The sequence below is a fragment of the Geotrypetes seraphini genome, chromosome 9 (assembly GCF_902459505.1).
Source record: "Geotrypetes seraphini chromosome 9, aGeoSer1.1, whole genome shotgun sequence".
NCBI lineage: Eukaryota > Metazoa > Chordata > Amphibia > Gymnophiona > Dermophiidae > Geotrypetes > Geotrypetes seraphini.
The window spans coordinates 89,531,087-89,556,813 of record NC_047092.1 but is presented as its reverse complement, the minus strand read 5'-3'; the positions used below and the strand labels follow the sequence as shown (position 1 = coordinate 89,556,813).

The window sequence follows — 25,727 nt, the reverse complement described above, 5'->3', positions numbered from 1 at the left end:
ACCATGCCTGCCTGTCTCTCTCTCTCTCCCCCTTCTGTCTCCCCCCCCCAAGCAAACCAAAATTGCTGCCTGCCTCCCAGCACACCCCTCCCCCTAAAGCAGCCCCCTTTCCCTCTCCCCCTCCACTTCCCTGTGCAGCAGTAGCAGCTGGACGCCTCGAAGCACCCGCACCCTGTACGCTTTGTCCAGGCCGAAGGACACCCTCCTGCCGTTGCTCTTGCCGCCGCTCAAACCGCCGCAGGCGATGCAAATCGAACACAGCCACGAAGTCACACATCATGGAGTCAGGGATCACGGTGTTGTAAGTTCGCATGCGCACTTAGGGTTTTACACACACACACTTAACTGTCAAGTATATCGTGAAGATCAGTGAAACAACTCCTACACTTCAATACCTTTTAAGCTTAATTGTTTTTAATTATAGAAGGAACTAGTATATTTTTCTAAACACACTGCATCTTGAATAGTTTCATTAGAATAAACGGCCCCAAGCCTATCCCTTTACTCTCTTCTTAAATTTTCTTCTGTAGTGGTCAGGGTGTGGCTTGGGTAGGCTCGCTCTTGCTTTCAGAAGATATGGGGGACCACTGGGGAATATTAGGTGCTGTAGGCTGCTTGCGCCCTATGCTGAGCAGCAGCAACATAGTGGAGCCACACACTGTGTAGAGGGCAATGGCAAACCACTCCTGTACTCTGCCTTGAAACATCACAGGGAGGATTCCTCACTGTGCATGCAGCCATGGGTTGGTGATCAACTCGAAGGCATACACACACATACGGGTGGTTGGAGTAATTTATTTTGGGTGCATTAGTGGGGAGTTGTTCACTCCTCGTTTTCTTTTTATTAGTGATTTTCTCTCTTTTTATGAGGTATTTTCCTTCTCTGCTCATAATGTGGGCTAAGTAATGACATTTTTGGTTTATCTTCTATTATGCTTAGAAAATAATTCTTCATTTCCTTAACTAATGTGATATGTCATAACATTTTTTTAAAAAGTATGTTTCCCAAGGAGATAAAAAGTCAGAGGTTTCATGGGTGCTAAAGGGGTTAGAGAAGTTTTAATTTTTTTAAAAATTGCTTTAGTTGGTGTGTTATGTTCTAACTCTAAACCGTGCAGACTCAACTAGTGTTGATATTATGCAGTATATAAATTTTAATAAAGACAAAAGATAAAGATACTAGTTTTGGACTGTATAAGTTCAAAATATCAATAAAAAATGTACATATGAAGACATATGCAAGACACTGAACATCTATAAGTCACATCAAATTAATATGACTTCCCCTAGGACACTAGTTTCTGCTCTATATATCATATATAATTCCTATCTTAATTAGACAACTGTTTATACCTCTTTTATTTCATCTGGTGGGAGCTGCTCCACAGTCTGCAGTTTGCTGATACTCTGGCGATAGCCATCATAATAAATGAAGAAGCTACTGGCACTCTGTTTCAGTAAATAGATGACTATGCCAAGACCAGGTAAATGCCAGTATGGCACTACTGAAGACTGAACATCTGTGGAAAATTGACATAAAAGACAACCATATAAACAGAATCCCTTTATATAACATCAAAGGGCTATGAAGTGCTTGTTTTATTTTTCTATTTAGAATCAGCTAATCAAAAGATACATAAAGGAAAGGAAAGAGAAGGGATAGAATTTAGGATTTAGCTTGAGAAGAAGAGAGAGAAAAGGACATTCTCTTTCTGAGAGGAAAAAATGAGAAGATATATATTTGTGTAAATATTCATTATTTTGCTCTGAGCTTTGATAGGTTTGGGGAGAAAAGCCCAATTGTAGGATCCCTTCTATAGATAGTTAAGATCTTAAAAGAGCAAACTTTACTTAGCTTGTCTCCATAGTTCTACAGTTCTGTAAGCTTGAACCTTCCACTAGAGATAATCTCTGGCAGGCAGAGCAGGGTCTGGCTTAGGGCTAGATTCACTAAGGACACTGATCGTGTCCCAACCACTTTGCGACCATGACTCGATTCACTAACCTTCTGGCCGATCCTGTCTACACCCGATCTGCCGACACCAACTGGGCTGGTTGATCAAAAAAGAAACGACTGCTGCTCATGACCTTTCCTGCTCTCTGCAGCACTCATCTCCCTCTGCTGTCCTGACTCCCATAGTCTCTGCTGCCCTGCCTGCCTCTCTGCCACTCGTCTATCTCTGCCTCCCATGACTCACATAGTTTTAACCCATGGGTTTAAAGTGAGGCTGCACTATGACATGTTCTATTAAGTTCCAGGATACGCCGCAGTTAAAACCAAGGGCTCGAAAAAATTATGCTTTTCTTTCAGACGTTTTCCACTGTGCTGTAATAGGCAGTAGTAGCCTCCTCTGTGCTCCTTGAGCTGGTTGATATGCTGGTTGTTTGTGGTGCTTGCTTTCCTTTTGTCAGAGAAAAAAGAAGGCCACCCAGGACTGAGGCAGTTGTGTGCCGGGGAGCTACAAACTGGTTTTTAAACCTCTATCTAGCTTGTACAGCACTACCCTTGATCTGATTTCTCTCCCCTCTCCCTAGCTGGTGAACTTTCCTTCCCTCCTCTTCCAGTCAGCACTGCCATTTCGATGGCAAGTAAAAATAAGTAGAGTAAAAAAAAAGTTTCCAGCTCTTCCTTACGTGGAGAGCATGCGCAGACCAGTAACAGGCAAAGAAGATGATCTGTACATGCGTTGGGATCACTCAACAGCGTTCCGTGCGGTCGGTGGGGGGTGCTCCTCCGATCGCTCCCATTTGAATACGGACCCGTTGTGGATCAGTTGGCCTGCCATTGATCACACAATATTCGGATGCGATCGAGCAGGTTAGTGAATCTAGCCCTTAATCTCCATTCCCTCCCCTCTCCTGCCCACCCTTAGCTCATTTCTTTATAGTCTTCATTTATTATCAATTATTCTAATTAGGACAACAGGAGAACCCTTTAAAGTTCATTACCTGCAAAGAATGAAACAAATAAGCATAAAATATTACATTACATTTGAGATTTCTATTCCGCCATTACCTTGCGGTTCAAGGCGGATTACAAAAAGAGTTATAAATGGAGGGTTACAAAGTAAGATCACATGTCATTTCCAAGAGTGGGTCAGGTAGTATCAGTGGGTTAGAGAGAAGATTGGAAGAAGGAAGGTACTCGTGGTATAAAGCCTTTTTCAGGGATTACATTACATTACCTTAAGACTATCTAAGAAACACTAAATAAACCATAATAAAAGTGTAAAGCTCTCTACACTGGTCTAATATATTCCTAGTAGCTTAATAAGGTTTAATTAATTAATTAATTAATTAGCTAGCTCAATAACAAGATGCAGATAGTAGTCCAAAACTATGAGGGGTTCTATTCAGTCTTTTGCACTGAGTGTCACATGTATGATTTTCTCCCAGTTGGCGAGAAGTTATGTGTGTGTGCTTGCTGCAAAGAGCTCCTAGCTCTCACAGAACGAGTACATTCCCTTGAGGCTAGAGTAGCAGACTTGGAAGAGCTGAGGGAGAGAGAGAAGTACATAGAGGATATCTACAGGGATGTTGTAGAGAAGTCCCACCTCCAGTCTGGTAGCCCCTGTGTTGCCTTGGAGGAGTGAGGTCTCCTAGAAGGAGAGAATCACCCTGGTAAAGTAGGAAATAATCATGTAGCTAGGACCTGCTCACCAGGGGATGCAATATCTTCTCATACCGAGAATGTCTCTCCAGGGGTTTCTGCCCAGGAGGGAAGGGTTAGAACAACTGTTGTGGTTGGCGATTCGATCATTAGGCCTGTAGATAGCCAGGTTGGGCATGAGGATCACTTGTCTGCCTAATGCGAAAGTGGCAGACCTCACGCGTCACATAGACAGGATTTTAGATAGTGCTGGGGGGCGAGCCAGCTGTCTTGATACATGTAGGTACCAATGACATAGGAAAAGGTGGGAGGGAGGTTCTGGAAACCAAATTTAAGCTCTTAGGTAGAAAGCTAAAATCCAGATCGTCCAGGTTAGAATTTACAGAAATGTTCCCAGTTCCACGCAAAGGACCTAAGAGGTAGGTAGAGCTCCAAAGCCTCAATGTGTGGTTGAGACAATGGTGAAGGGATGAGGGATTTGGATTTTTTAGGAACTGAGCAACCTTCTGGGAAAGGAACAGATTGTTCCGAAAGGATGGACTCCACCTTAACTGGGATGGAACCAGGCTGCTGGCATTGGGGTTAACATTTAAAAAGGAGATAGAGCAGCTTCTACACTGAGATGCGGGAGAAAGCCAACAGTCACCCAGGAGCAGATGGTTTGGTATGAGGAAGGCAGAATAAAAGACTCAAATTTTCGTTGTCTTCTCAGCAGCCTGTAGTTTCAAGGAAAAAAAACAATTTGAAGTGTCTGTATACAAATGCTAGAAGCCTAAAAATTAAAATAAGAGAGTTAGAGTCTATAACACTGAATGATGAGGCAGATATAATAAGCATCTCAGAGATCTGATGAAAGAAGAATAATCAATGGGCACATAAGAACATAAGAATTGCTGCTGCTGGATCAGACCAGTGGTCCATTATGCCCAGCAGTCCGCTCACGCGGCGGCTCTTAAGTCAAAGACCAGTGCCCTAACTGTGACTAGCCTTACCTGTGTACGTTCTGGTTCAGCAGGAACTTGTCTAACTTTGTCTTGAATCCCTGGAGGGTGTTTTTCCCCTATAACAGCCTCTGCAAGAGTGTTCCAGTTTTCTACCACTCTCTGGGTGAAGAAGAACTTCCTTACATTTGTACGGAATCTATCCCCTTTTAACTTTAGAGTGCCCTCTCGGTCTCTCTATCTTGGAGAGAGTGAACAACCTGTCTTTATCTACTAAGTCTATTCCCCTCATTATCTTGAATGTTTCAATAATGTCCCCTCTCAGTCTCCTCTTTTCAAGGGAGAAGAGGCCGTTTCTCTAATCTCTCACTGTACGGCAACTCCTCCAGCCCCTTAACCATTTTAGTCGCTCTTCTCTGGACCCTTTCGAGTAGTACAGGGGTCTCAAAGTACCTCCTTGAGGGCCGCAATCCAGTCGGGTTTTCAGGATTTCCCCAATGAATATGCATGAGATCTATGTGCATGCACTGCTTTCAATGCATATTCATTGGGGAAATCCTGAAAACCCAACTGGATTGCAGCCCTCAAGAAGGGACTTTGAGATCCCTGGAGTAGTCCTATGTCCTTCTTCATGTACGGCGACCTGTGCTGGACGCAGTATTCCAGGTGAGGGCATACCATGGCCCGGTACAGCGGCGTGATAACCTTCACCGATCTGTTCGTGATCCCCTTTCTTAATCATTCCTAGCATTCTGTTCGCCCTTTTCACCGCCATGCATTGGGGGAATGGCTTCATTTACTTGTCAACCAGTACTCCCAAGTCTCTTTCCTTGGGGGTCTCTCCAAGTAATGCACCGGACATCCTGGATTCGTGTATAAGATTTTTGTTACCAACATGCATCACCCTGCACTTATCCACATTAAACCTCATTTGCCATGTTGTGGCCCATTTCTCGAGCATGTTTATGTCACGTTGCAGGTCTTTGCAATCCTTCTGCGTCTTCACTACTCTGAATAACTTTGTATCATCTGCAGATTTAATCACTTCACTCATCGTACCAATTTCCAGGTCATTTATAAATATGTTGAAGATCACGGGTCCAAGCACTGAACCATGCGGCACTCTACTTGTGACGCTTTTCCAGTCCGAGTATTGTCCATTTACCCCCACTCTCTGTTTCCTATCTGCCAACCAGTTTTTAATCCACGTGAGTATTTCATCCTCGATTCAATGGCTCGCAATGTTTCGAAGTAGTCATTCAAGTGAAACTTTGTCGAACGCCTTCTGAAAAAGCACAGTTACTTACCGTAACAGGTGTTATCCAGGGACAGCAGGCATATATTCTCACATGTGGGTGACGTCATCTACGGAGCCCCAGCGTGGACAGCTTTTCAAGCAAACTTGCTAGAAGTTTCAAGTTTGCACACTGCACCACGCATGTGCATGCCTTCTCGCCCACTAGAGGGCGCATCCCACCTCGTGGTCCTCAGTTCCATAACTAGCAGAGAAGCCATCCCCGGGGAGGCGGGCGGGTTGTGAGAATATATGCCTGCTGTCCCTGGATAACACCTGTTACGGTAAGTAACTGTGCTTTATCCCAGGACAAGCAGGCATGATATTCTCACATGTGGGTGACCTCCAAGCCAACCAAAAAAGGGCAGGTGGGAGGATGGCAATTCAGGAAAACAGGTTACGCAACACCGACTGGCCAAACCGGCCGTCGCTTCTGGACAAAGTGTCCAGACAGTAATGAGAGGTGAACGTATGAACCGAAGACCAAGTGGCAGCTTTACATATGTCCTCCATAGGAGTGGATCGGAGGAAAGCAACCGAAGCTGCCATCGCTCGGACCTTATGCCCCGTGACTCGACCCGGGGGCGGAAGTCCAGCCTGAGCATAGCAAAAAGAAATACAAGCAGCTAACCAGTTAGACAGAGTGCGCTTGGAAACAGGATGCCCTAATCGATTAGGATCGAAGGACAAAAACAATTGAGGAACCTTCCTATGAGACCTGGTGCGTTGAAGGTAATATGCCAACGCCCTCTTACAGTCAAGCGTGTGAAGCGCCGTCTCGCCAGGATGGGAGTGGGGCTTAGGAAAGAACACAGGAAGGACAATGGACTGATTGAGGTGGAAATCAGAAACAACTTTAGGTAAAAACTTAGGATGGGTGCGGAGAACCACCTTGTCATGATGGAAGACAGTGAAAGGAGGGTCCGCAACCAAAGCTTGCAACTCCCCAATCCGCCTAGCGGATGTGAGGGCAATTAGAAAAATCACCTTCCAAGTCAGAAATTTCAAGAGAGACTTGTTGAGTGGCTCAAAAGGAGGTTTCATCAGGCGAGCTAAAACCACATTCAAATTCCACACGACTGAAGGAGGCTTAAGAGGGGGACAAACCCTGAGTAACCCTTTCATGAAGCGTGTCACCAAAGGATGGATCGACAGAGGACGCCCATCCAGATGTTGATGGAAAGCAGAAATAGCACTAAGATGAACACGCACAGAAGTGGTTTTCAAACCAGAGTGCGACAGGTGAAATAAATAGTCCAAAACCGAGGACACCGGAACCGAAACCGGATCCAGGTGAAAAGACGAACACCAGGTGGAAAACCTGGTCCATTTCTGCGAATAACAAAGCCTAGTCGAAATCTTGCGGGAGGCTTCCAACACCTCCCTCACAGATTGAGACAGATCAGGCGAAGTTAAGGAGCAAGAAACCAAGCTGTCAGGTGTAATGACTGCAGATTGGGATGCAACATGGATCCTTGACTCTGAGACAGCAGAGAAGGAAACACAGGCAGAAGAAGAGGCTCCCTGGTACTGAGCTGAAGCAGCAGAGAGAACCAGTGCTGACGCGGCCACCGAGGTGCAATGAGAATCATCGTGGCAGCGGACGATCTGAGATGTACTAACGTTCGCATGATCAGAGGGAAGGGAGGGAACGCATACAGGAACCTCCCTTCCCAATCGAGAAGGAAGGCATCGGCCTCCAGACGGTCCCGGGAGTACATCCGAGAACAATACAGGGGCAGTTTGCGGGTCTCCGGAGAGGCAAACAGATCCACCTGCGGCGTTCCCCAGCGAGCGAAAACCTCGCGCAGGACTCCGGAGTGTAGAGTCCACTCGTGCGGCTGCAGAAGTCGACTGAGTTTGTCTGCCAGACAGTTCTGTTCTCCCTGGATGTAGACCACCCGAAGGAAGATGTTCCGGGAGACCGCCCACTCCCAAAGGCGAAGAGCCTCCGAGCAGAGGGGCCAAGAACCCGTTCCACCCTGCTTGTTCACATAGTACATCGCCACTTGGTTGTCCGTGCGGACGAGGACTACCTGATTCTGCAATATGTGGACGAATGCTCGAACCGCCAGAAAGATGGCCCGAAGTTCTAGCACGTTGATGTGACACCGACGGTCCTCGGCAGACCACAGGCCCTGCGTTCGAAGACCGTCGAGGTGGGCTCCCCACGCGTACTCCGAGGAGTCTGTGGTCAGAACCTTGCGAAAAGGAGGGGTGAGAAACAGTAAACCCTTGGACAGATTTGAAGAGTCGGTCCACCAACGCAGCGATTTCCGCAAAAGCGGAGTCACCGCAATGAGACGAGACACCGGATCGCACTCCTGATGCCACTGGGAAGCTAGGGTCCACTGAGGCAACCTCAGGTGCAGCCTGGCGAACGGAGTGACGTGGACAGTCGACGCCATATGGCCGAGCATCATCATCATGCGCTGGGCCGATACCACCGACAGTTGAGAGACCTGACGGCCCATCCGCACCAAGGCTTCCAACCGCTGGGGCGGGAGATACGAGCGCAGGCGCACAGTGTCCAGCACTGTGCCTATAAATTGAAGAGACTGAGCCGGGCACAACTGTGATTTTGGAAAGTTTATCTCGAACCCGAGGCTCTGTAGGAAGGCAATAGACTGTCGGGTCGCTGAGATAACCCCCTCCCTGGTCGGGGCTTTGATGAGCCAATCGTCCAGGTAAGGGAACACATGAAGCCCACGAGACCTCAGGGCTGCCGCGACCACCACCATGCACTTCGTGAAGACTCGGGGGGACGAGGCCAGGCCGAAGGGCAGGACCCTGTAGTGAAGGTGTAGATCTCCCACCTGGAATCGTAAAAATCTTCGGAAGGCGGGATGCACCGGAACATGGGTGTATGCTTCCTTCAAGTCGAGGGAGCACATCCAGTCCCCTCCCTCCAAGAGAGGATATAAAACCGGGAGAGACAGCATTCGAAACTTCTCCCGGACCAGGAATTTGTTGAGCTTCCTGAGGTCCAGTATGGGGCGTAGGTCCCCGGTCTTTTTTGGGACCAAAAAGTAACGGGAGTAAAACCCCGTACCCCGCTGGTCCTTGGGGACCGGTTCGACCGCCCGAAGCACCAACAGAGCCCTGGCCTCGGCCAGAAGGATCGGAAGTTGCGCTCGGTTGCAAGAGGCCACCCTTGGGGGATGATCCGGTGGCGAGGACACAAAGTTGAGCGAGTAGCCCTCGGAGACGGTCCGGAGCACCCAAGCGTCTGATGTTATCTCGGTCCATGCCATGTGGAAGAACCGAAGACGCCCCCCGATGGGAAGGGGTTCCTGTGATTTCGCGGAGGGGAACCCGCCCCGTCCGCTCAGCCCGTCAAAAGGAAGGCGCGGGTTTAGAAGGACCCTGCGCCGGGGCTTGGGTTTGTCCCCCTCTGCCTCGCTGAGACGGACGTCTCGGAGGCGGCCTTGAAAAAGCCGGAGTCGACTTCTGAGGGTATCGGCGCGGCGGAGGACGGAAAGGTTTCTGCTGCGGGGGCCTAGGTTTGGGGCGGACCAGGGATGCTAACGAGCGCTCCTGCTCCGACAACCGCTTGGTCGCCGCATCTAAGGACTCATCAAATAACTCGGACCCCACACAAGGCAAGTCTGCAAGACGTTCCTGCAGGTTTGGGTCCATATCGAGGGTGCGAAGCCAGGCCAGACGGCGCATGGCCACTGCGAAGGCCGACACCCTCGAAACCAGCTCAAATGCATCGTACACCGCATGAAAGAGGTACAACCGCAATTGAGACAGGTTGGACATAAACTTATCAAATCCTGCTCTTTGGGAGTCCGGTAAGGAGTCTCGATATTGAGGAAGGTCCTTCACCATGCCACGCAAATAGGAGGAAAAGGTGAAGGCATAATTTAGAACCCTGGTGGCCATCAGGGAATTTGAATAGAGGCGACGGCCAAACTTGTCCAGGGTCCGCCCCTCCCTGCCGGGTGGAACCGCCGCAGAAACCCGTGAGGGCTGTGATTTCTTAAGGGCAGACTCCACCAGAAGAGACTGGTGGGAGAGCTGCGCCTTTTCAAACCCTTTAGGGGGCACCGTCCTATACTTCGCTTCCATTTTAGAAGGCACAGACGTGACTGTAAGAGGGTTCGACAAATTCTTCAACCAGGTCTGCAGGAGGACTCTGTTGAGGGGGAGCCTAGGCACCTCCCTAGGAGGAGTGGGAAGGTCTTGCTCCTCCAAAAATTCTTTAGAATATTGGGAACCGACCATAAGGTCCAACCCCAGGGCTCGGGCCATGTCCTGAACAAAAGTGGAAAATGAGAACGGCCTGGCTGGAGGAGACGGGGTTCTTGACCTCCCCACCGAGGAGAGGGGAGAGGCCTCATGGGAATAATGAGGATCCCTGACCGACCCCGAGCCCCAGGATTCTCTTTCCAAGGCCCTCGAGGGGGAAGGAGAATTTCTTCGCCTCGAAGAACCCTTGGGTGAGGACCCCGGGGTCCGGGGGGCACTCTCCCACTTCCTCGGCGAGGCGGCACGGGAAGACTTCCCATGAGGTGATCGGAGGAGCCTCGGGTTGTCGAGGCGCAACTCCGATACCTGCAGCGCCTCGCCCCCGAGCGGCGAGGAACGATCGTGCCTCCGAGGCGAGCCCCGCGGGCGCTTCGGCTTTCTCGATCGGCGCCCCGTCCGAGGTCGCGTCGAGGGCGAGGCGTCCCGGGAAGACCTCGAGGAGGAAGAGGAGGAAATACGGCGCACTCTGCGCAACTTTTCCTTGGGCCGCACACTCCGCTCAGGCGGCCCCCCCGAGGTCGAGGGCACAGCCGGGGCCGAGGTTAAAGGGGCCACAGTACCCGAGACCGAGGCCACCGAGGCCGGGGCTCCCGAGGTCGAGGGCGCCGAGGCCGGGGCCTCCGAGGTCGAGGGCGCCCCGGCCGAGGCCTGCGAGGTCGAGGCCGCCGGAACCGCAGCTCGCTGCAACACTTCCAGGGCCCCCGACAGCTCCGATGAAATAAGAGCTCGGAGGAGGTCCTGAAAGGCCGGAATCCCCACGAAAGTCGGGAGTTCCGGGTCCGGAGCACACTCCCTGGAGGGCGACCTCGGTCTCGAGTATTCCCTCGGGGTGTGCGAAGCCGGGGTCCGAGGCGGGGCCGGGGTCGACCCACTCGCCTTAGCCGGAGCAGAGGATGGCTTCTTCGCTGACGGGGATGGAACAGAGGACTTACCCGAAGCCGGTTTTCCCGAGGACGCCGAGGCCGAGGTCAAGGCCGGGGCCGAGGCCGACGTCGAGGCCTTAGCCGGCGCGTCCACGGCGAACAATTCCGCCATTCTGGCGTTTCGGCGGCGGAGGGCTCTGGCCTGAAAAGTAGCACAGCGATCACACGAAGCTGTCGGATGATCCGGCCCGAGACAAACAATGCACCACCGGTGAGGGTCAGTGATGGAAAGTAACCTCTCACACCGGCTGCACTTCTTAAATCCCGTAACAGGACGGGACATTAACGGAAAAGGAGGCCGGGAACGACCGACGTCCCGCGGACACGGCTGCCGGGAGCCCCCGGAGCCCAACGAAAAGAAAAATATATATATATTTTTTTTTTTTAAAACGAAGGAAAAACACAAAAAAGAAAGGAGCACCGCGAATCGAACGAAAAAACAAAACGCGGCAGCAGAAAGGCAATACAAAACTGGAGCTCAAATCCACAGGGCTTTCTGGCTCCGCGGAAAAAATTGAACTGAGGACCACGAGGTGGGATGCGCCCTCTAGTGGGCGAGAAGGCATGCACATGCGTGGTGCAGTGTGCAAACTTGAAACTTCTAGCAAGTTTGCTTGAAAAGCTGTCCGCGCTGGGGCTCCGTAGATGACGTCACCCACATGTGAGAATATCATGCCTGCTTGTCCTGGGATAATCCAGATATACAATGTCGATCTGGTCACCCATATCTATCTGCCTACTTAGTCCCTCGAAGAAGTGCATCAAGTTCGTCAAGCAAGATCTTCCTTTGCTGAATGTCTCTCCCCTCTCCCAATGTGTTATTTACCTTAATCGTTACTTTTGAATTGAATTGTACTTCTTCTCTTAACTTTCCCTCTTTTTGACCTTGTACGTGCTTATTGAATTTTAATATGTTTAATAACAGTTTTGTTAGTTATGGTATGTCATGTTATGTATTTATTGAAATTTTAATATGTTTAGTAATAATTTTGTTAGTCATGTTTGTTTCCCTCGATTTTGTAATTTTTAACTGTACATCGCTTAGAATTTGGAATAGGCGATTAATCAAAACTTATAATAAACTTGGAAGCCGTGCTGGCTGGTCCTCATCAGATTGTGTCCGTCAAGGTGATCAATGATGCGGTCCTTTATCAGCGCCTGTACCATCTATTGCAAGGATAGAGTAAATCAAATTGAAGGGGAGGGTTGTGCTATATGTTAAAGAGGGAACTGAATCAAATCAAATAAACATTCTTCATGACATAGACAGCAGTGTGGAATCCATATGGATAGAAATTCCATGTGTGAAGGGAAGGAATATAAAGGCAGGGTTATACTACCGTCCCCAGGACACAACGAGCAGACAGATGAAGAAATGCTTTCAAAGATTAGGAAAGTTGGAGAATTGGGCAACAGTATAATAATGGGTGATTTCAATTACACAGAAATAATAAGCCTGCTCCTAAATATATATATGCATCCAAGGGTTCCCGGCAGATGCTGTATACCTGCAGAGGCAATAAGACACCACCAGCTAACACAGATCAAAGAAAGAAGAACAACTAAAAAGAGGTGGAGAAAAAACCTCAATTAGGCTTCATGGGTTTGAAAAAACTCCACTCCTTTAAAGAGTGCTGTCCCAATGTTGGGATTAAAAATAGGCAACTCACAACTGGTGTGTGCTGAAGGTATGTTCCAGCAGCTTATTCCGGGAAAACCCACTGATGCACAAACGTAACCCACTGTGAGTGTAAAAGCATTTGGTGTAATGAAGGACTTATCTGTTTCCCGGCAGAATGCCAACGTCCATCCAAGTAATGACTCAATCCAGGCTTTTGTACAGGATCACAGCGTCCTATCCACCCAATTTGCATAATCCCAGTTTCGCTCGATTGCTGCGTCAGTGGTGTAGCAAAATCCAGCAAAACAATCTAACAGGAATTCACAGTGTCTGAATCAGTTGAAACTTTAGAAATGGTGCTGGCTCGGAACCTTCTCTCTGATGTCAGAATTGGGCCAGAGTTGCTGCTGGGATGGGGGGGGGGGGGGGGAGGAATGGAGCATGTTGGCTTCGGGGGAAGGAAAGGGGTGTGCAGGAGGCAGAAAGGAAGAAGTATTGGAAATGCAACCAGAGACTTATGAAATCACCAGACAACAAAGGTAGGAAAAATAATTTATTTTCAATTTAGTGGTCATAAAGTATCAGTTTTATGAATTTATATCTGCTGGATAAATTTTGCTCTGTATTTGTCTATTTTTCTATAGTTGTTACTGATTGCATATTTTAAAGTCATCTGCCCTGGGGGGGGGGTCACGTGGTGGCATGCACGAGAGAGGTCGCTGAATAGCGGAGCTCCATGCCTTTACCAGCAAATTGGCTTTAAAACGCAGGTGAGACTCCTCGAGGGGATGACTGTGACGCTCTATATTCTCCTGCATACTCGGAGAGGCTTGCGAGTTTATTTGCTAGCAGCAGGAGGGCTCAGATGACATCCAAAATGCTCCGAAAAGACCGGGAGATAATTAAGGGGCACAGTGCAAACATGGCAGAGCAGCCCGCCTCGCCCTGCCTTCCGTGGCTGCTAGTGCCTCGTGAACAGCAGAACTCACGGCGGAGATCACAGCTGCGGTGGAAGCTGCCTTGGATAAAAAATTACAAAAACTTTACAACCGTGCAGAAGAGGCCTACAAGCATCTGGACAGCGTGGGAATGGAAATGGATGAACTGCAGCAGAGAGTCAGTGCCTTGTAGGATCTGGCTGCTGCGGGGGGCAAACCATTGACGGCACTACAACAATGAGTCACAGACTTGGAAACCAAATTGGATGACTATGAAAACCACTCCAGAAGGAATAATTTAAGATTTATCGGCATTCCAGAGACTTCACGAGAGGGTGAGCTCCCTTGCATGATAGAAACCTGGCTCACGAGTCAACTTACCTTTGCTTCTCATCTTAGCCCACTCCGGATTAAGCAAGCGCACCAGGTGGGCCCAGTGTGATCTACTGGATCTAAACATAGAGCTGTTATCCTACGGGTGCTCAACTCTGCTCATAAGCAGGCTGTACGATCTGGCACCGCTCTGACTTATGAAGGAGGAAAAATCCTCTGTTTTCAGGATTACTGCTGCCTGGGAAAAATTTGTACCGGTCTGTGCCGCTTTGGCATTTAAGAAGATCAGATTCTCATTACTGTTTTCAGCCCAGTTGCGGATTCATCATGTTGTTACAGATCATTTTTTTGTGGATCCGGCACAGGTAGTGGACTTTATGAACACTTTACCAGACTCTTTGCTAACACCATGAAGGAGGGTGATTTTGTTTCTGCAGACTCTTGGGTCTACCGAAGGAAGCCTTGCAGTGGTTACGGTGAGTGCCGGTCCACTTCCTGGGGCCTTTAAGGACTCCTGCATGGGGCTTAGTCTTGGTGTCTGCGGTCATTGTTTGTTGCTATTTGTTGGAGGTGTTCTGTTTTTTGTAATACGGGTATTGAGTCTTCCTCGGGGGGGGGGGGGGGGTTCCTGTTTGATTGTATGGGAAAAGAGCTCACCAAGAGTGCTCCGCATGTGCCGCTAGGGCATGTGTATGGTACAGGGGGAGGGCGGGAAGGGATTAGAAGCTTTTGGGGCTTCGGGTGGGGGAAGGCTGGAGGGATATTGCATTCCTTCAAGTTCTGGGTTGGATGGGATCAAGGTATTCTCAGAGTGGTGGGTGGGCTGATGGTGGTTTGGGGTGTTTTCAGCTGGTGAAGGGGGTGGGTATAGGCTGGGGTGCCTGTCTCCTCAAGGTGTCTATTCTGTTGGTCTTGGTGGTGGTATGGTTAGTTGACTTATAAAATTATTTCCTGGAATGGAGGGGGGGATACACTCCCCTATAAAGCATAGTAAGATCCTGTGTATTATACAGAATCATGGGGCTGCAATAGTCTTTCTTCAAGAAACTCATCTGCCGGCTGCAGAGCATAAAAAGTTGTGTACATGGTGGGTGGGTGATTATATTGACAATCCTGCAGTGCAAAAGAAGGCGGGGGTGATTATCTTATTTAGGAAGAGGCTTCTTGTGGAGAAACATTCCATCCAGGTTGATGACCAGGGTAAATATATTGTGGCTCATATTACAGTGATATAACCAGAAAACAAATTAATATCAAGTTGTGTTGAATTACCAGACCTCAAATACCCAAGGCATTACTTGAATAGTTTTTCATGCCCTTACTGGGGTAGTGAATTCATCATTGGTCTTGGTAAAGTGACATGTGCTCTGAATGACTTTTATAGTCTTAATTTAATTTCATTCAATAAATATAAAGTGCATAGAGTGCTTAAGGTGCTAAGGAAAGGAAGGCAAATATACTTGGCAAAGAAACATTAGAATCCCTTTCAGCTGATATTAAACTTTCACTGGCAGTATTCACCTCAGACATTAAAGTAAACATTGATGGTTTACATTAAAAAATGGATGCTATGAGCCAGAATTTCAAGGAATTTGAAGAATGGATTATCTTACATGATCAGGAGATATCTGAAATCCAAAAACATTATAAACAAATAGATCTATCAATAGAGGAATTACATCTCAAAGTTGAAGATGGAGAAAATAGGGCAAGGCGTAATAATTTGAAATTTTGAGGAATTCCTGAATCAGAAGATCTTAAAGATCCAACGGTCTTCATAGAGTCCTTATGCCATAAAATTCTACAAGTAAAAAATCCAGAAGCTGACCTACCAACTATGGAATTTGAACGGATACACAGAGCCTTGGGACCACGGAAACCAGAGAGACAAAGAGATATAATAGTATGTTTTTTTTAAGATATCCACAGAAAGAGAGTTACAAGCAGCACGGAAAATTGGTCATCTGATGTGGAATAACTCAAAAGTTGAACTGTTTGCAGATATCTCTTCAGCGATCTTGAATCTACGTCGAGAATGTCAAGAAGTAACTAGATGTTTGCAACAAAATAATATTCGTTACAAATGGCATTATCCATTTGGGATCTCTTTTACGCTGGAAAGCAAGTATCATAAAGTAACTTCAGCATTAAGAGGCCCAATAGTTACTTTTTCAGGTTAAACTCTGGTCCAGTGAAGGAGGAAAACAGCAAACTGAATCATTACCACTCCCTTCTACAGGGATGATAAGTCAGAGATGGCACAGAGTGGATAAAAAAAAGAGACTACAAAGAATTGATTAAAGCAATTTATTAAATATTTGTTAGACATAATAAAAGAGGAAGGGGGGGGGGAAGAGGTAGATAAAGCTGTGGAATAACCAGGATAGGGTTAACTCTTTTTAAACCTGATGTCTGGAAATAGATCTAGTTCCTGCCCTTTCAGCTGGTGACTGGATCTGGGCCCAGAGACAGGGGAAGAGAGGGATTTAGATGGAGGGGGTAGAGGGAATTAAGGGAGGGGGGGGTAAATTGGTTCTTCTAGGAGATACTGGATAGATTTGGAAAGACAGGAAGGGTTGGGGAGATATGGAGGTCTGGGGAAATTTTTTTTTCAAGATCTATAAGCTTAAGAAAGTTAAAGAGATTCTAATAAAAAGATTATTGATAGAATGAATGGAAGTAAGATAAGATTGGGAAGTCTAAATGTGAATGGTCTTAATATACCTAGAAAACGCCAGCTGTTTCTAAAAGAAATGAAAAGGTTTAACTATGATATCTGCAATATACAAAAAATGCACTTACAAAAAAACAGGAGAAAAGATGGTTCAATTTAAAGATTATCCGGTGCGGATTTGGGCCTTTAATAAGAAAGAGAAAAAGAAAGCAGGGGTGTGTATAATATTTGATAAAAAACTGAAAGTCTCTACAAAGGCTGAATGGAAAGATGATGGAGGGAAGGGGAACTGAATGGGGAAAAGGTGACTTTGGTGAATCTCTATGCTCCCAATATCAACCAAGGGAAATTTTTTGAAGAACTTTTGAGTATAATTTTGAAAAATCAAGAAGAAATATTACTAGTGGGAGGAAATTTTAATTTGGTTTTAGATCCTCATTGGGCTTCTACAAGTAATAAAGAAGATAGAACTAAAAAAGATAGAAAACAACTAGAAAATTTTTGGAAGTATTAAATTTATTGGATGGATGGCGGAATTTATATATGTTAGAAAGGGATTATACTTATTGCTCTTACCCGCATAAAATTTATTCTCTTATTGACATGATCTGGTTAGATAAAACTTTGGGAGGTAAACTAATAGACGCTAAAATAGAAGAAACTAGTTAGGCAGATCATGCCCCAATATGGGTGGATTTAACATGGGGATATTCTAGGATAGGGATACAGTATTGGAAATTAAATGATACTCTATTAAAAGACCCTAAGGTGTTTCATAAGATAGAACAGACTATCAGAAATTTTTTGGATAATAACAGCATTGACCAGTATTCACCTATTACGATTTGGGAATCCTTAAAAACTTTAAGGGGAGAGTTGATCTCCATAGCTTCCATAGGGAAAGAGAAGAAAAAGAACTGAGAGAAAAATTGATGGGATTGGTAATACAACATAAAAGGAGACTGGGAGGCATCTTAGAATTCAAATAAAAGAGATTCATATGGTCTTGGGTATAATGGAAGATGAAACTATTCAATTCAATCTAAACCGCCTTAAACAAACATTATGAATCTGGGAATCGGGCAGGGAAATTACTAGCACACCATATTAAGATACAACAATTACAAGGTAACATCATGAGTATACGAAATAAACAAGGAAATATTTTGACAAAAGAGAAGGATATCTATAATAGGTTTTTGGAATTCTATAAGGAATTCTATACATTAGAATATCAGGGAAAGGAGGCCTTATTGACACATTATCTGTCCCAATTAGAATTAAAGAAATTGCAAGAGTTAGAGGCTCAAAATTTAGATGAAGATATATCAGAGGATGAGGTGTGAGGAATAATACATCATATCATTATAGGTAAATCACCAGGAATGGACGGATTTACTGGTCTATTTTATAAAAAGTTTGTATCCTATGTAATTCCTCTTCTGGTAAAATTGTTTAATAATTTAAAAGATAGGGAACAATTACCATATTATATGAGGCTAGCAGGAATTTCAATTTTACCTAAACCAGGGAAAGATAACACAATGTGTGCTAGCTATAGATCTATCGCGTTGTTGGGAATAAATACAAAAATTATGGCTAGAATTCTTGCTGATAGACTTTCACCGCATATGCCAACATTTATTCACCCAGATCAAGTGGGTTTTATTAGTGGGAGACAGGTGGCTGATGGGATAATGAAGGTGTTAGATCTGGTTTGGAGGGCTAAAAAGGAGGGAACAGAATGGGTGGCAGTCTCGGTTGATGTTGAAAAAGCATTTGACTGAGTTGAATGGAAATTTATGGAAGCAGTGTTGGGATGTATGGGATTTGGAAAAAGATATGTAGATTGGATATTCACATTATATAATAACCCATTAGCATGTGTTAAAATAAATGGGCTTTATTCCCCTACATTTGAACTCCAGAGAGGGACAAGGCAGGGGTGCCCGTTGTCTCCCTTGATTTTTGCATTGATTATTGAATCCTTGGCACAGAGCATTAGACAATCTCAACAGATTAAAGGTATGAGGATGGCTGGTGAAGAACAAAACCTATCCTTGTTTGCAGATGATATATTGGTTATTGTTGAGGCTTCAGAGATTACATTACATTAGTGATTTCTATTCCGCCAATACCTTGTGGTTCAAGGCAGATTACATAAAAGTTTTCAGAAATTACATAAAAGTTTACAGGAATAGCATAAAAGATGTCGTAAGAGTTAATATGAATTACCAAAGAGTTGTCGAGATCTTAAGGTGATAAATGTTTGGGTAATAAGAATTATCAGAGAGTTGTTGAGATCTTAAGGTGGTAAGTGTTTGGTAAATAGAGGCATTTAGTATTAGTTGGGGGCATATTACATAGAAACACAGAACATGACGGCAGAAAAGGGCCACGGCCCATCTAGTCTGCCCACACTAATGGCCCACTCCCTAATTACCTCCATGAAGAGATCCCACATGCCAGTCCCCATCTTTTCTTAAAATCTGGCACGCTGCTGGCCTCAATTACCTGTTGTGGAAGATTATTCCAGCGATCAACCACCCTTTCGGTGAAGAAATATTTTCTGGTGTCGCCATGAAATTTCCCACCCCTGATTTTCAACAGATGCTCTCTTGTTGCCGTGGGTCCTTTAAGGAAAAAGAGATCCTCTTCCACCTCGATACGGCCTGTGACATATTTGAACGTCTCGATTATGTCTCCCCTCTCTCTGCATTCCTCGAGTGAGTATAGCTGCAACTTACCCAGTCGTTCCTCATACGGGAGATCCCTGAGTCCCGAGACCATTCGCTGAACCAGTCCTGGTGGCCATTCGCTGAACCGACTCAACTCTCCGCACATCTTTTTGATAATGCGGCTTCCAGAATTATACTCAGTATTCCAGATGGGGTCTCACCATGGATCTGTACAACGGCATTATGACCTCGGGCTTACGGCTGACGAAACTTCTACAGATACAGCCCATGATTTGTCTAGCCCTGGATGAAGCTTTCTCCACTTGATTGGCAGTCTTCATGTCTTCGCTAATGATCACCCCCAAGTCACGTTCTGCTACAGTCCTTGCTAGGATCTCACCATTTAGGGTGTAAGTCCTGCATGGATTTTTGCCGCCAAGGTGCATGACCTTGCATTTTTGGGCATTGAAACTTAGTTGCCAAGTCTTTGACCAATGCTACAGCAGGAGTAGGTCCTGCGTCATACTGTCGGGCATTGAGCTTTTGTCGGGCACTGTGCTTTCATCTGTTGTGCAGTTGCCTACCATGTTGCATAGTTTGGTATCATCGGCGAATAATGTAATTTTACCTCAAAGCCCCTCAGCCAAGTCTCTTACGAAGATGTTAAATAGGATCGGGCCCAAGACCGAGCCCTGCGGCACTCCGCTGATCACCTCCGTCGTATCGGAGAGGATACCGTTTACCACTACCCTCTGAAGTCTACCTCTAAGTCATTCCCTAACCCATGCGGTTAATGTTTCACCCAGTCCCATCAAACCCATCTTGCTCAATAACCTACGGTGTGGGACTCTATCAAACGCTTTGCTGAAGTCCAAGTGCACGACGTCCAGGGACTCCCCTATATCCAGCTTTCTTGTTACCCAGTCAAAGAAGCTGATCAGATTTGATTGGCAGGACCTTCCCTTCGTAAAACCATGTTGATGGGGATCTCGTAGATTCTCCTCGTTCAGGATCGTATCCAATTGGCGTTTGATTAGTGTTTCCATAAGTTTACTCACTATCGATGTGAGTCTCACCAGTCTATAATTCCCAGCCTCCGTCCTGCATCCCTTTTTGTGGAGTGGAATGACGTTAGCCATTTTCCAATCCAACGGGACTCTTCCTGTACTCAGGGAAAGATTGAAGAGCGCGGATAACGGTTCTGCCAGGACGTCACTCAACTCCCTGAGCACCCTGGGGTGTAGTTTGTCCAGTCCCATAGCTTTGTTCACCTTGAGTCTTGATAGCTCCTCGTAGACACTGCTGGGTGTAAACTCGAAATTTTGAAATGGATCTTCCGAGTTTTCCCTCGTCGGCAGCTGAGGGCTGGATCCCGGCGCCTCGCAAGTGAAGACAGAGCAGAAGTATTCATTTAAAAGTTTGGTTTTGTCGGAGTCCGATTCTACATAGTTCCATCGGGTTTCCTAAGGCGTACTATCCCATCTGTGTTTCTTTTTCTGTCACTAATATACCGGAAGAAGGATTTATCAAGCCCTTCTTGATGTTCTTCGCAAGGTTCTCCTCCATTCGGAGTTTGGCCTCCCTGACTGCCGTTTTGACCGCTTTTGACTTGGCCAGATAGTCTTCCTTGGATTCTCGCTTCCCTGATTGTTTGTAGATGATGAACGTTCTTTTCTTCTTTTTTATTAGGTCTGAGATCTCCACAGAGAACCACTGTGGTCTATTGTTTCTTCGCCGTTTACTTACTGATTTCACGTAGCGGTTGGTTGCTTCGTGTAAGGTTGATTTCAGAGTTGTCCACATTACCTCTACATTATCCGTTTCGGCATGGTTTTGCAGTGCCCGATGGACAAAATCTTCCATGCTTTTGAAGTTTGTGCCCTTAAAGTTGAGGACCTTGGTTGATGTGCTTGACTTAGTGAAACCTTTCCTGAGGTTGAAACATATCATGTTGTGGTCACTGGAGGCCAACTTATCGCCTACCGAGACCTCTGTGACACTTTCTCTGTCACAGCCTAATGGGCTCTAGTACCATTTGTCTGAGTCTCGCTCCCTTTATAGAGGTTAATAGCTTCTTGCTGCCGATGGTCGTAGCGGAAAGATTGTTCCAATCCACATCAAGCATATTGAAGTCTCCTAACAATACTGTGTCTCCACGCAAAGTGATATTCTCAATGTCTTCGACTAATTCTATATCCATGTCCTCCTGTTGTCTTGGAGGTCTGTATACTACACCAAGATACAGGCATTTGTCCTTCCCCCTAGCCAAATTCACCCAGAGGGATTCCCCGGTGTACTTGACATCTGCGATTTTGGTAACTTTGATGTCCTCTTTAGTGTATAGTGCTACCCCTCCTCCCATTTTGTCCTCTCTGTCCCGTCGAAGTAAGTTGTATCCCGGTATAGCCATATCCCACCCATGGGAGTCCGTGAACCAAGTCTCGGATATCGCCACCACATCTAGGTCGGCGTTCCTCATTTCCGTCTCTAATTCCAGAATCTTATTGCCCAAACTGTGGGCATTAACGTACATAGCCCTCCATACCTTATGTTTGCTATGTCTCTGTGTAGATATTCCTGCTTGAGCTAATTGGACTCCTATAATACTGTTTGCAATGTGTGTACTTACCTCTGACTCGGAAATGCAGTGTGTACTTACCTCGCCAAGTTGGTTACTTGCGCCAGCACGTGAGTGGGTACCCTCCCCCAACTTACCTAGTTTAAAGCCCTACGAAGTAGGCGGGCTAGTCGGTGTCCAAAGACGTTCTTTCCCCTTCTGGTCAGGTGAAATCCGTCAGGTCCCTGTAGTCCATGCAGCGCCTCTCCATGGTTCAGGAATCCGAAGTTCATCTCCCTGCACCATCCGTGCAGCCAGTTGTTTGTCCTCTGGATACAATCCTCCCTGGCTCTCCCCTTGCCTCTCACTGGAAGGATCGAGGAGAAGACCACCTGCGCTTCCATCCTCCTCAGCTTCTCACCCAGGGCTCCAAAGTCTACAGATATGTTCTCCGTGGTGTTCCTGGCAGTGTCGTTCGTACGTGGATGAGAAGCATGGGGAAGTGGTCATGGGGCTTGATAAGTCTGTCTAGGCAGGTAGTTACATCTCGGATCCTGGCTCCTGGCAGACAGCAAACCTCTCTTAATTGCATATCTGGTCTGCAAATTGGTCCCTCGATGCCCCTCAGCAGGGAATCCCCAATGACTACCACTCTGCGCTTCTTTGGGGGGGAGCTAATCTGTTGTCTCCAGAACTGGAATCGTCTGGTGGACAACTTCCTGTACCTCATTGGCAGGTTCCTCCTGTAACAGCTGGAATCTGTTCCTCAAGGTGATTAGTGGGGTCGATGTTAAACTGCCCTATGAACGAGAGAAAGAGACAGAAGAAGAGGAAGAGGAAGGTCTTCTACGTTTGCCGGTGGAGGAAGTTACCAGCTGCCAGGAGTCAGCGTCTCCAGCCTCTTCTTGTACTCCAATTGTTGGTTTCAGGGTTGCAGGTTCAGACAGTTTGGGCGTCCTGAGGATGGTCTTGTCTGGCTCCTGCTCAGTGACCTGGGACAACTCCTGGATGACTCCATCGATGAAGGCCTCAACCTCTCGGATGCTTCTCAAGCGCTTTACCTCCTCTCTCAGGCTCCTCAGCTCCTGCAAGATGTCTCCGTCTAGCTAATCCATCTCTTCTGTCTGTGTGGAGACTGTAGTCATCTGCTTGGGGATGGCCTCGGTCTGTACAGAGACCTCTGTCCAGGCTCTCCTTCCGTCTGTACATGGACCGTGGCCATCCCCTGGATCCCTTCGGTGACTGGGCTGCTGGTCTTGATTGTAGCCTTTTGCATCTTGTTCTTCCTGCCATTTTCACATTTTTTTTTGTTAGTTTAGATATTTGTTAGTTAGTTATGTCTGCCTGATCGTTAGTGAGCTAGAAAAGTCTGCCTGTTAGATAGTATGAAAGCCTGCCTGTCAGAGTTTGAAAGTTAGAAGGATAGAGGTAGTTAGTTAATTGTTAGTTTAGTCTGCTTGTTTGTTAGTTGGCTAGAAAGGGCTGCCTGTTAAATAGTTTGAAGGATAGAGTGACTGGTAAGGTCTGGCTGTTGCTTAGTTAGAGAGGTCTGCCTGCTTGTTGGCTAGATAGAAAGGTCTGCCTGGTTTGAAAGTTGGATAGAAAGTTTAAAAGATAGTCTAAAAGTTAAATAGCTAGTTGTATGTGCCTGGTGGTTGTACTTCGCCTTGTTATGTGTTAAAACCTTACCTTGGCGGTTATCCGGAGTCTTTCCTTGAGGCCCTTCACAAAGGCGCTCTCGCTAAGGCGAGCGCCTTTGCCGCTCGCCTTTGCTGCGTGCCGAACGGCCGCACACCGTTGGCTCGTCCCCTTTTATGGGGGGAGTTTGGCTGGTGACGTTGTGGGTGGGTGGAGTTAGCTCCTGCCTCTTCCCCTGCTAGCACCGCCTTCTCTGCTCCTCTCTCCGCTCCTTCCTGCTAGCACACTCTTTGCTCCCTGCTCCGCTCACTGTTCTGCCATGTGCTCAGGACTTCTCTACCATGTGCTCTACCATGTGCTCAGGACTAGGCACAGCTCCTACAGTCTCCCTTCGGCTAGCCTTGCACTGTGGACTCTCTGCCGTTGGCTCGTCCCCTTTTATGTGGGGAGTTTGGCTGGTGATGTCATGGGTGGGCGGAGTTAGCTCCTGCCTCTTCCCCTGCTAGCACCGCCTTCTCTGCTCCTCTCTCCGCTCCTTCCTGCTAGCACACTCTTTGCTCCCTGCTCCGCTCACTGTTCTGCCATGTGCTCAGGACTTCTCTACCTTGTGCTCTACCATGTGCTCAGGACTAGGCACAGCTCCTACAGTCTCCCTTCGGCTAGCCTTGCACTGTGGACTCTCTGCCGTTGGCTCATCCCCTTTTATGTGGGCCTTCTCTGCTCCTCTCTCCTCTCCTTCCTGCTAGCACACTCTCTGCTCCCTGCTCCGCTCCCTGTTCTGCCATGTGCTCAGGACTGCTCTACCATGTGCTCAGGACTAGGCACAGCTCCTACAGTCTCCCTTCGGCTGGGGTATATTATGGGTACAGAGAGGGTAGGTGGGATTTGGGTAGGAACCGGTCGTGTTAGATAGGTTTTATGTATTTTTTGAAAAGTAGGGTTTTAGTATCTTTCTTGAAGGTTTTGTAGTCAGTGGTCGATGACAACAGAATGGTGATTTGTCTGTCCAGTTTAGCTGCTTTGGTGGCTATTAGGTTGTCATATAATTTTCCTCGTTTAACATTTTTGGTTGGTGGGTGTGTGAATAGTGAGTGGGTTCTCCTGTGCCTTGTTGAGGTGGATTGGGTTAGTCGGTTATTCTTTCTCCATTAATGCTTTCTCCATTAATAGCTTTGAATAGTAGGCAGTAGAATTTGAAGTGTACTCTTGCTTGTATTGGGAGCCAGTGAAAGTCATGGTATGCTTCTTTGATATGGTCATATTTTTTCAATGAGTAGATGAGTCTTAGGGCTGTATTTTGTATAGTTTGTAATTGTTTTATTATGGTCACTGTACATGGAAGGTATAGTATGTTGCAGTAGCCTATAAGTCCAAGGATAAGGGATTGTACCAAAAGTAGGAATTGTTTCCTGTCGAAGAATTTTCGGATTTATCTTAGATTTCTCATGGTCACGAATGATGCTTTTATTACTTTGTTGATTTATGGTTGCATGGTACAGCCTCTGTCAATAAGTACTCCCAGAAGTTTTAGTGCGGGTTGAATAGGGTATGAGATCGAGTTTATTACTAGATTTGTTAAGGTAGAAGTTTTATTGTTTTCTAGGAGGATGAAGTTTGTTTTGTCAGGGTTAAGTTTTAATTTGTGCTCTGTCATTCATGTTGCTACTATTTCGAGTGTTCTGTGTACTGTGCTTGTCATGGTGGGTTCTAGGTGGTCGAAGGGTAGGAGAATAGTGATGTCATCTGCATAGCTGTATGAGGTTATGCCATGTTTGTCTAGGTACAAGCTGAGGGAGGCTATGTATTAGTGCTGCCCGATTTCCGATTCAAATCGATTCACCATTCAAATCAATTCGTTTAAAAAAAAAAATAAAATTGACCTGCCCAATTAGGAAGTGCTACAGCCAGGCGGGAGGTGGGGCCACAGGATGAGCCTAGCACACCCTCCTGGTCGCCCGAAGATAAGCTGGTGTGTAAGATCACCGTCCTGCATGGCCTGGAGGAGACCAAGAAGCTGGCCAACAAGAACCTGGTGGAGGACATGCTGCTGCTTAACTTCAATGAGCTGCGCGCCTTGCTCGACTCTCTGCCGCCGCCCGTCGAGTCCGAGTTAGCTCTTCTGGATGTCCGTGTTCTGGCTGGAGCACAAGCGTGAGACGCGCATGCAGCACGCGCCGGACCTTATGAAGCGCCTGTTTTGCCCTCATGCTGGTGCCTGAACTTGTGGAATGTGTCTAGTCAGTCGACTTCATGCGCTCCGCCCCCA

At 46.8% G+C, this 25,727-nt stretch overlaps 1 protein-coding gene across 5 annotated transcripts in view; it reads right to left on the bottom strand.

Annotated features, from left to right (window-relative positions):
- The window catches only part of NUP205 (nucleoporin 205), a 1,504,202-nt gene that overhangs the window by 125,677 nt on the left and 1,352,798 nt on the right, over positions 1 to 25,727 (bottom strand). For 3 of the 5 annotated variants that reach the window (XM_033957880.1, XM_033957883.1, XM_033957884.1), the window contains exon 39: positions 1,354 to 1,520. The exons of the other annotated variants lie outside the window; for them this stretch is intronic. In XM_033957880.1, the coding sequence (XP_033813771.1) occupies positions 1,354 to 1,520 (167 nt within the window). The remainder of the gene's footprint in view (positions 1 to 1,353; positions 1,521 to 25,727) is intronic. 5 annotated transcript variants of the gene reach the window in all.